The following is a 12,187-nucleotide window of genomic DNA, read 5'->3' as shown; positions in this document are numbered from 1 at the left end:
GTCAATATTTCTTTGTCTTTTTTTTTTTTGGTCCTCTGGCCCAGCTACTCATTGTGTAAACAATTCTTGAGTCATTTTCAACCAGATTAGTATTTCTGATTACTCTAACTGTTGAAAATCCATCCCTCCATTTCAACTCACTTGCATTTTTTCTGATGATTTATTGTTGGCTCTACATTAAAATGTATAAGATAATAATTAACTTAGGAAGCATGCTCTTAACTCATGAAATCTGCTTAAAATAAGCAGAATGTTTAAACATTTGTTGGAATTTTTAAAGAGCTTTTAGTAAGATATTGTATCCTTAGTATATTGGTTTTCTGCTTCTGAGCAGATCTGATCCCAGCAAAACTAATTTTATATTAGTCGGGGCAAAATATCACCCTGGAGTGCATCTGACTTAACTAGGAAAGAAATCTGCTAGCAGTTATACATAGAATGGGTTCTTGTAAGGTCTCCAGTCACATCTAGGAGTCTCAAGAGGCTCAGGTGTGATCTATGTGTCTTGTTTTCTCAGTAGATTTAAGCAATATTGTTGAATAGAATGTTTTTTTTTTGAGAGAAGATACCTTTGCCTCTGGTCTAATTATGTGTAGGCACCATCTGTACACTGCTCAATTTTAGATAGTTCTTCACTTAGATTATAATATATTCTTTTTGACTGCAAGTGGTTGTAAGTAATGTTATAATCATCATGACAATGAAAAGGAATATTTTACTGGAAAATGAAGGAAAGAGTCTTTATATAATATGCTGAAATCTTCAGTTGAAAGAAATCATTGTGAATTCAAGCTCACTTGGTCATTAGGGAATAATAGCTCTTGAATATACTTACCCATACTTTTCTAGTGTTTTATTTTATGGTATTTGCTAAATTTGGCTTCTCAAAAGTGGAATAAATACAGTTATTTCTGTATTTCAATATTTGCTGACAGTTGATCAGAAAGAGTGAAGAATGATATGTACCATATGAAAGCTAAACACATTTCTTCACGTAGCAAAATGAAATTAAGGGTATTTATTGTGTGACTAAGATGCAACTTATTCTTGGATAATATGAAGGATTTCTTGTATTATTTCACAACATAATGATTATCATCAAAATGATCATGAAATGATCATGGTAGCACATGCCTGTAATTCCAGGGCTCAGAGGCTGAGATAGGAGGGTCACAAATTCAAGGCCAGCCTCAGCAACTTAGCAAGGCCTTAAGCAGCTTTGTAAGACCCTATCTCAAAATAAAATAAAATAAAGGCTGGGGATGTGGATCGGTGGTAAAGTACCCCTGGGCTTAAGGCCCAGCACACATACACAAAAATCACAAGTAATGAATAAGGTCCTTGCTGATAGATGAAAATGATGCATTGTATCAAATTAGACAATCTCATGAGCAGTTGAAAACCACATCAGCTTAGCTTTTTTGAGTCGTGCCAGGAAGCTAACAGTACTCCTAAGGTTTTTAGATTATGTATAAGAGTGAATAATTCATAATGACAAATGACTGATAATGTGTTTTAAAGTTGAATTCAGACTTTAGAAAATACATTATTTCAGAATGTTGAGAAAGTAAAGATGTAGAACAGAAGCAAGGTACAACTAACAGAATATATTTAGACTTATTTGAATTGAATTTTGTGAAATTTTGAAAAAAATATGAAATTATAGAATTTATTATTATCAATATTTGGTCCTATACATTTAAAGCTCTTTAAAAAGAAAAGATATCAAAGTAAAATCTCACAAAGTTAAAACCCTTTTTTTCCCCCATCCTCAGTGTTCTTCAACTCCATACCCTGTCTTGGTCTCTTCCTGCTACCTCCAACTGAGGCAGCTGCTGTCCTGAGTTTTCCTTTATTCTGTTTTTCTTTATTTGTTTTAATTCTTTGCATGAATATCCATTAACAACATATATTGAAACAGTGAATTTTTGGAACTTTATTCTTTCAGTATCTATTTATGTACCTTCATATATATATGTATTATATATATATATATATATATATATATATTACTTCAAAACAATATTTTCACTCAGCATATTTTGACATCCATCTATGAGTCTTTTCACTATATCTCTATAATATTCTGTTTTATGAATACATTTTGTTTATCCTTTTGCTCATGTACTATGTCAAGCTGTCTCTGAATGTTGGTCTTCTGGTAAGAAGCTTACCTAAAGTAAATGTATTTTTTCCAAATATATGCCCTTTTATTTTATTTTTAGGTATAAATATTAGCATGTATCAAGTGCATAAAATGATGGGTTTCTTTGTAACATTTTCACACATGCATATAACATGCTCTGATGGTATCCACTTTCCTTATTAAGGTTACTTAACCCCTAAAAGTAAATCTAATTCTCTAGTAACCTACCACAAGAATTTTATTTTTTAATTGTATATTCATTTCTATAATGATCTATGTGTATTAAAATATTTCTTGATGCTGGAACTGCCCCCAAATAGAAATAAATTGGTAGTAGTTGTATATATTTTTCTCTTGTCATTGTCAGATACCTCAAGTTGAAGTGTATTTTTTCGTGGAACTCTATGAAGTCACTGCTGAAGCAGCAATAAATAACAGTGCCAGATTTGCACAGATTAAACTCTTACAAAGTGATGAACCTCTAAGCCTTGTGTATTTTTCTGTGGGCTCTCGGCTGGCAGTGGCTGAGAAGAAGGCCACTTTAATCAGTTTGCAGGTGGAAAGAGATTCTGGGACAGGACTGATGATATCTGTTAACTTTAGTACTCAGGTAAGCTTACAGCCTTTAGTCACATGTATTAAGGTTTTCTTCTTTAGCTATATATAACAAGTGTAGTAATAAAACAGACAATAATTGATAGATTATTTTCTGAGGATGCCATTATAATTCACATTTTATTTATTACACTAAGCTTTATTCTTGCAGCAGGTCAATTTTTCTCTCATCAGTGACAGGTTTTAAAAATGTTTTAAAATGATAAACTTTGATTTTTCTTTGTTTTTGACAGTTAATTACAGAATTCAAAGCATCTGGTATAAATCTGTTCTATTAAGTCTCATAAGAGTTAAAGTTTTTTCAGAATGTAACTATATGAGATCAGAAGGAAAAAAGTACTTGCTATGTTCTATCTCTGAAGTAGTTGAAAATTTCATTTTTTAGAACCTCAAACACTGATTATATTTTGGGTTTCTTCAAATACATGAGTTTGTGAGACCTCACTGCTACATTTTCACAATCATCCTATTAGGTGACTTCAGGGTAAAGGCAAGGAGCAGATGGGTATAGGAGGCTCCCAAGAACAATGCTGTTAACACCAAGTCACCAGATCTAGTTAGCCCAAACAGTGCCCTATACTTTTGAATGTTGATTTTTTACTTTAACAGCAAAACTCTTAAATAGCTAAGACAAGAATATGTATCTTCTTTACACAAGGCATGCTTGTGGGATTAGAGATGGTCCCTCAGCCCTCTCTTTTTTTCCCCTCTTGACTCTTGTAGCCCCAGAAAACCCACAGTTTGAAAGCTATCATTCTAGACAGTCCTATTATTTATACTGTTTAAGTAGCCCATACTTGGTGACTCTAGACCTCAAGATTACAAAGTTTTATTAGAATTTTTGTACAATATATGCTTGGTTGTATCACTATTAGGTGATACAACTGTTCTGTGCTCAAAAACCAATTTTGTGCATAAAATACAACGTGTGTATGGCCAGTGAGCTGTAGACATGCATGGGAGACCAGGCCTAGCACTGTGAATAGTAAGCTGTCCTGCAGGTTCACCAGGCAGAGTAATTACCTTTGTAACAGAATATAGATCAACTCACAAAAAACAACATTCTGTTACATGAGACCCTAGAAATAAACTGTATTCTACATACCTTGAGGTGGTATGGTATAGTTGCAGATAGAAGTATTTTGATTTATAGTTGGAAGATCTTAGTATTTTTTCTTATAGTATTTAAGATAGGAAGAAAAATGAGAGAAAAAAAGCACATGCTTCATTCTTGCTCTTCTTCCATGACACATATCACTACATGCTCACTACTTGGGAGAATAGAGGGGGGGCTGGAGATGAAAAGCAGCTGATAAAAGAGATTTGAAGTACATTTAAACTATTTTATACTGGTGATACATATAGATGATAGAATAATTGAAGTTGCCAAATGAAGAATCTGATGCCAATATCACTAACATATTTCTTTACACTTTTTCTAGATGTATCATAAGTGACTCTTGGTAAGACATGTTGTCACTAACATGTAGCTCTTAAAGGACATTTATGGGACAATATATGTCATTAATTTCTAGTTTTCCCTACTATTATGATTAATTTTATATGTTGATTTGACTGGCCCACAGGACGCTAATATATTTTGTCAAACCTTACTCTTGTGTTTCTACAAGGGCATTTTTCGATGAGATTTACATTTAAATCAGTAGACAGAGTAAAACAGATTGCCCTCCTAATGTTGATGAGCATTATACAATCATGTAGAGGTCTGGATAGAACAAAAAAAGCTCAGTTGAGTAAAGAGGAATTCTTCCTGCCTAATAATCTTTGAATTCAAACACAGTTTTTCTTGCTGTCACAGTCATATTGAAACATTGGCTTTTCCTGAGTTTCAGGCCTACTGAATTCTGAATTGTGACTACACCATTGGTTTTCTTGGTTCTCAGACCTTCACACTTGGGCTATTACTAAACCATAAAATTTCGCTTATTTCCAGATTGCCATATCACCCTGAAGATCTTGGGATTCGTTTGTCACCATAACTGCATGAATTAATTTCTTATAATTCTCTCTCTTTCAACATACATCTATAGAAACATCCCCCCTATTAATTCTGACAAATACAAATAGTACCTTGCAATAAATAATAAACTTAGTAAAGAGTATTCATGGCAGTGCTGTTAAACCAATGCCATTTCAACAAACACAAATGAAAGTGAAGAATGAAATCTGTAAAGTTTTCTAGGAATGGAGGGCTTCTGTTTCTGGGAAGATGGAGTCAATGTAACTTTCCCAATAAGTACAACTGAAGACAATCAAAATTATTTATAAACAACATCAGAAGACTCTGAAAGCTGGAGAGCAGAAAGCAGAGGAGCTAGAGAGCTGGGGATCTAAGTGGTAAAACAGTGGTGGGTTCCCAGTGTTTTCTTTATGCTTTGAATCCCAGACTTTGAGCTAAAGGTAATGATATACAGAAACACTAATGGGAGGAGATTTTTTAAAGCCCTCACAAAATCTGCTATCTCTAGTGAAAGGAACAGAAAAAGAGTAGCCTAGCAAGATAGATACTATTTCAGCCAATCACCCCAGAAAAAAATCTGTTTCCACACACCAGCAAAGAATGGATGAGGAATCTAGATTTCTACCTTGCCAGAGGCTTCAGGCTCTCTGCTGGCACAGTATTAGAGAGACCAAGTGGAGTGTCAGGACTTTCATCATTATCTAGTAGAATAAAATGGAACCCAGCTCCCTCATGGTGTTCAGGGATGCTCTGGGGAGGCAGTAGGAAGGTACTAATGCCCTTCTCAGTCAGGGAAGTATCAGTTGAGGATGAGTTTGGAATCAAACTCCCACCTGCACTTAGCAATAATGAGGAATCTCCTTCTGTCAACAGAGAACAAGTGGGAAAATTAGGCTTATACTTTCACATGTCAGTAATAAAGTACATCTTCCCTTCCTTTGCCAGAGCAATCTCAAAAGAAGCCAACTAAAACAGAAGACTTAAATAATATTCAAATCTTGTAAAATAACATCCAAAATGTCCATGTTTCATTTATCAATCATTTGTTCTATTAATAATGCAAAGAGACCTAAAATGGAATGAAAAAAATAAAAATAAAAAGGATCAACAGGTGCCTATAGTGAGATGGCAGAAGTAAAAGTATCTGACATTGTAATAGAGCCATCATCAAAAGGCTTCAATGAAGCTAACCCCCATTAAGGGAGGGGCTAGTGGAAGAATAGAAATTATGTAGATTAGAGAAAGGGGAATGAAGGCAAGGGAATAGGAAATGGAAAGACTGTGGAATGGATTTAGCATAGTTTTTTTTTGTATATTTATAGATGTACTTGAGTGAATTTTACCATTATGCATATCCACAAGAATGGGATTCTGATTAGAATAAAATACAATTTATGCTTGTATAACTATATGAAAATGGATTCCACTGTCGTGTATAACTAAGAAGAACCAATAAAAATCCTTCAATTAGCAATTACAAACATTCTTGAAATGAGAAAAGTAAAAAGTTTCAACAAAGAAATGGGAAGTGTTAGCAAATAAATAGAAGACAAATAAGAGAAAATGGAAATTTTAAGAGTGAAACTTGCAATAACTGAAAGTGAATTGATAGGCTCAGTAGCAGAATGAAGGGAGCAAAGTAAAGAATAATGATCTTTGAAGATAGAATAATAGAAATTATCCAATCTAAACAGCAAAAGGAAAATAGATTGAAAAAGATAAAAAGAGCCTCCCAATGTAACAGTAACAGAAGATCTAACATTGTGTCATTAGAATCCTGAAAGAAAGAGAAATCAGGAATGAAAAATACTTGAAAGAATAATGACTGCAAAATTTCCTAAAGATTGTAATCTGTAAATCCAAGAAGAAACTAAGAAAACTCCAAGCAAGATATGATACATATGAAAATTAAATACAAAGATAAATATTGAGAGAAAGAGAAAATATGAATATCTATGGGACAAAACCAACTTGAACAATAGCAGATTTCTTACTAATCATGGGATCAGGTAAAAGTGGTACAACATTTTTCAAGTGCTGAGATAAAAGAACCATCAACCCTGAATTCGATTTTGAGGAGAAATATCCTTCACAAATGAAGGAGAAATTGAGGCATTATAAAAGGAAAAAAAAAATAATTTATTGCCCACAGACCTATTCTGAAAGAATAGCTAAGCTAAAGTTTTCTAACTAGAAAGGGAATTATAAAAAGAAAAAATGTGGAACACCAGGAAGGAAGACATGATAAGCAAAAACAGAGAAAACAAACAAACAAACAAACATGAAGAGACATTAGAGAAGATGTATATATGAATAAAAAGCACATTAAAAGATATTCAACATCATTAGCTCTCATCAAAATGCCTATTTATAAACCACAATGAAGTATCATTGTATACACTTAGAACAGCAAAAATTACATCAGTGACCATACCAAAAAATGTTGGAAGGATTCAAAGATACTAGCTCAGATCACTTACTCACTGCACATGGGAATATTAAATGGTATAGCCACTCTGGAACAGAATTTGTTGGTTTCTTAACTAAACATGAACTACCAGATGACCCAGGAGTGCGATTGCACTCCTGGGACATTTATTCCAGGGAAATGAAAACTTATGTTCACATGAAATCTTGCACATCAATGTTTATAGCAGCTTATTCATAATAGCACAAAACTAAAGCAAGGCAGATTTTTTATAAAAGAAAATATCCACTCTGTTTTAAATTTTTTTTAATTTTTTTATGTTTATTTATTTATTTATATTTTTTAGTTGTAGACACAATACCTTTATGTGGTGCTGAGGATTGAACCCAGTGCCTCACACATGCAAGGCAAATGCTCAACCAACTGAGCTACTGAGGCCCCAACAACATTTTCTTTTTAATGGGTGAATAGTTAAACTGTAGTGTCTCCATACCCTGAACCACAACTCAGTAATAATTAAAAATAATCTATTGATACATATGACAACCAGAGTCACCTCCGCATGATCATGCTAAGTGAAAAAAATCCCCAAATTATATACTGTATGATATCATTTATATAATATTCCTAAAATTTAAAAAATCATCGAATTGGAGTTTAATGGTTTCCAAAGATGAAAGAGGGGGTGGCATAGAGTGCAGACAAAAGTCAACTGAAGGATTCTTTGAGGCTGAGGCAGGAGGATCACAAGTTCAAAGCCAGCTTCAGCAACTTAGCAAGACCCTATTTCAAAATAAAGAATAAAAAGGGCTGGGAACATGGCTCAGTGGTTAAGTGCCTATGGGTTTAATCCTTAGTACCAAAAAGAAAAAGAAAAAAATGTCTTGATAATCTTGTCTATATTAATGCCAGTACCCTGGTAATGATTTATATTATAGTTATGCAAGATGCCACCAATAAGGGATACTAAATAAAGGGTGCAAGAAATCTCTTTTTATTATTCTTATAAATGCATGCTAATCTACAATTATTGAAAAGTAACAAGTATGATTTTAAAAAATCAAAATATAATTTTACCTCTCTGGTGTTTCATTTCATTTGCATAACTTCCTGTTGCTTCTTTGCCCTGCCTTTCTTTCTTTCTGAATTTTAGGCATATTGCTAGAAGATAAAGCTGTGTAATTCTGCTTTCCAAGAACTGGCAAGATGAGAACACAGTAATGAACCAAGTCACCATTTTGTTATGATGATAATGATTTTCACTTTACTTAGGAGAGATTAATGAAGTTAGAATAGTCACTATAACATCCATATACTTTGTTAGGTCAGCATTCCCATATACATAAATACATTCCCATATACATAAATACAGGCAGCATATATTCTCCAATATTTAAGTCTTGATAATATAAAGAAGAAATTTTCCATCCTAATTACTTGAAATAATGAAAAGATCACCCATTCTAGTTATGCTTCAATTAATTAGGCCTATAGCTAAACCAAATTTGAAAACAGATTCTAATCATCTATATTTTAAACCAAATTTCAAAACAGATGCTAATCATCTATATATTTGTGCAATAGCTCAGAGTACACAAGTTCAAGAAACACTGTGAATTTACTTCTTATTCTTATAATGCCTGTTTATTCAAATGTTTCTATATTGACTTTCCAATAGCATACTGCTGATTGTTTGTGCCACATTTTTATAAATATAAGAACATTTTGATTTTTTTACTTCCTTTAAATATTGGAATTACGAAACAAATTCTACCAGAAAACAGTGGACAAATGTATATATGCAGTTCATACTAATCAAACACCACCACCTCTGTGAGAAATCCAGCTTTACCAGGAATTTAAAACTAGGGGCCATGAACCCCTCTCTGATATAAGAGGTTATCTTACAGATAACCTCTATTCCTGAATTTCATGTTTAACTACTCCATTGCTTTTATCTGTAGTTTTACCATCCACCATATGTTTTTTGGGTCTACCTGTTTAGGAAGTTATGAAAATTAAATTCTTGAAATTGTGTTCTGAGGCATGTTGTTCTGAGGCATCCTTATTTCATTCAACAATGTTTGTTAAATACCCATCCAACATGTTCTGATTTTTGTTATATAATATTCAATGCATATTTGTAGTGTAACCATTTAAAATACAAAAGCCAATAAGCTTTTGAGTAGTTTCCTTCAGTAAGGTTTTTGTTCTATCATTGTTCTGCAGATGATTTTAAAAGACTGTCTTCATGGACTGTTCATTTTTTGAAATAGTTGATTACTTCCTCTTCCTGAAGGATGCTGTTCCCTTTGGGTGCCTAGGTTGTGGTACTTTCCTGCTCTTAATATTACCTCACTGGGAGTTCCTCTCTGATGTCAATGTAGGTGATGATGCCTGTTGGAATCTACCCAGACTCACTCTCCAGGCTATACTATGCCGACCTATAAGTGTTACCTGAAAGCTGAGGACTCCCAAATTTTTGTCAATTGCCTCCCCTTTTCCAGACTCATGTATCTGATTTTTCTTACTTGAAATCTTTGCTTCAGTGTCTGAGGCATCTCAGACTTAATATGTATGATAATTGACTCTTGATATCTCCTTCAACAATATTTCCCCTAGCTTTCTATCATTCATGCAGTTACTTATTCATCAAAGCCAGCTGCTAGACTTTATCCTCAATTTTCCTTTTCCTTTAACCCAGCATTGAATTCATCATAAAGTCCTCTTAACTCTATATTAAAAATACATTCCCAGTCTGGGTACTTCAAATCTTTCCACTCCTGGGACCCTAAATCAAGCTACCACCATTTCTCATATGAACTATTGCAAAAACGTGTGCCTTCTTCCTGCCTCTGTGCTTATTTCCTGTTAAAAGACTAATAAAGATAACAGCCTGAACGCTGATGAAAACATTGGATGAAGTGGGCCACTTTCTTGTATTTTCCATGCTTCCAATCATGTGCCCACCCCAAATGACCCCTTCCACCTCTCATGTGAGCTTCCAGTCACGCTGGCCTCCTGGTTTCTTCTCTTATACTAAGATGGTTCTTACTTCAGGAACTTTGTGATTGCTCTTCTTCCTGCCTAGAATATTTCTCCTGAGATCTAGAATATTTCTGCTGAGATCATCATGTAACCTATTTCTTTACTTCACTGAGGTCTTTTTTAATATCAGCTCAAGAACTTTTGTAACCAGCATTATCTAAAATTGTGCCCTGACCTTTCCCTTCCCTTACTTTGTCTATGTTTTTGGTCATAAAACACCATGTATTAATAGATAATTAATTCCATAGCTCTTCTGTTTTCTGTAAGTCTTCACTAGAATAATAGTTCCTATGAGTGACCTGCTCTTTAATTCTGCATCTATATTTTGCAATCCTGGGCTATACTATGAGTTTCACAGTTGTTGGCTCAGTTGTAAATAAATGTGAATTCCTTTCATTCTTCCATGACTAAGTATTCATGCTTCACTTTCTGAATACTTTTTAATAACCAAACTGAAAATATGAGAGATATATGCACTTAGGACCTTATAACACATTCCTGCATTCCTGTATTTAAGCGTGAGCAAGAGACCAGTTTATTCTTCCTTCTCCTTCCTTCTCTCTGCCTCCTCCTTATCCTCCCTACTTTACAACTACCTCCCCAACAAATTTCCAGGTAGGAATGAAATGTTAATATTTCTTTTGTTCCTTCATACGTATGTTCTCCAGCATGTGTAAGCTAAAGCACAACTTTTAGTGTGTTCACCTGGGAGACATTTATGGGGAAAAAGCAACATTTCTTTTCTAATTCTCTTCTTTGATATTTTCACTCAAAAGAACCTGTCTTTCCAAACTCCATTACTGTATGATGTATGTTTATCTCTACAAATTTTTAATTAGATTAGAAAACATATAAAGCCCTATATTGCCCATCAGTTTATTTAACAAAAATAGAATTTTATTTTTACGAAATAAAATTTTGTTTATGGCATGTTCAGAGACAACATAGTTTCACTTATATGTTATTGTTTCCTTTGCAGGAGTTGAGGAGTGCTGAAACAATTGGTCGTACTCTCATATCTCCAGCTGTTTCTGTAAAGTATTTTATGAGAAATGAAGGCACATTGGTCTTTGAACCTGGCCAGAGCAACACCATGTTGGATGTCAACCTAACGCCAGATATAGGGTATTCAAGTCCATTTCCTAAATGCTTTCAGATTGTGCTTTTGGGCCCAAAAGGTGATGCCAGAATTGATAAAGCATATGGTACTGCCAACATCACTCTTGTCTCTGATGCAGAGTCACAGGCGATTTGGGGCCTTGCTGATCAGCTACATCAGCCCCTTGATGAAGACATTCTTAACAGAGTGCTCCACAACATTAACATGAATGTAGCCACAGAGAACACGGACGAACAGCTCAGTGCTGTGGTGCATCTAATAGAAAAGGTAAGAAAAACTTGCAAATGGAAACACTTGGTTTAATAAAACTTGACAAATTAGAAAACCAACACAAAAGTCGCATTCTATTAAATCACATACATAGAATTATGATAACACTAAACTTCTAAATATAAGAGTAGAATTCATCATACCTGACAATGAACTTTTGTTTGGATATGAGTGATGCCTGTTTGACACCCTCAGTATTCAATTTGCATAATCTTGTGCAGCAGAAAAAATAGTTCAAAGTCTAGAAAGGCAGAACAGATGTTGGAAGCTGCAGGCTCTTTCTGATTCTCCAGAAGCTGTTCACTTGTCTTTGGCATTTGACCTCTATTGTTTTTGCAGTCATAAAAAGAGGACTTGCACCAATTTGTAGTCCCACTAGAAATGTATGAGTATGCCCTTTTCTGCAAATCCTTGCCAACACTTATTTTTGTTGTATTCTTGGTAACTGCCATTCTGACTGGAGTGAGATGAAATCTTAGAGTAGTTTTGATTTGCATTTATCTAATTGCTAGAGATGTTGAACATTTTTTCATATGTTTGTTGATTAATTGTATATCCTCTTCTAAGAGGTGTCTATTC

The 12,187-nt window shown here is 34.0% G+C and overlaps 1 protein-coding gene across 1 annotated transcript in view; it reads left to right on the top strand.

The window, feature by feature from the left end:
• Positions 1-12,187, top strand: part of LOC144373347 (adhesion G-protein coupled receptor V1-like) — a 105,410-nt gene that overhangs the window by 80,641 nt on the left and 12,582 nt on the right. The window contains 2 exon segments of the mRNA XM_078036453.1: positions 2,514-2,756; positions 11,198-11,605. Of these exon segments, the coding sequence (XP_077892579.1) occupies positions 2,514-2,756; positions 11,198-11,605 (651 nt within the window).

Source organism: Ictidomys tridecemlineatus, unplaced genomic scaffold, assembly GCF_052094955.1.
Source record: "Ictidomys tridecemlineatus isolate mIctTri1 unplaced genomic scaffold, mIctTri1.hap1 Scaffold_36, whole genome shotgun sequence".
Classification (NCBI taxonomy): domain Eukaryota; kingdom Metazoa; phylum Chordata; class Mammalia; order Rodentia; family Sciuridae; genus Ictidomys; species Ictidomys tridecemlineatus.
Note: the sequence above shows the minus strand (reverse complement) of the source record. Positions and strands in the feature narration are given on the sequence as shown.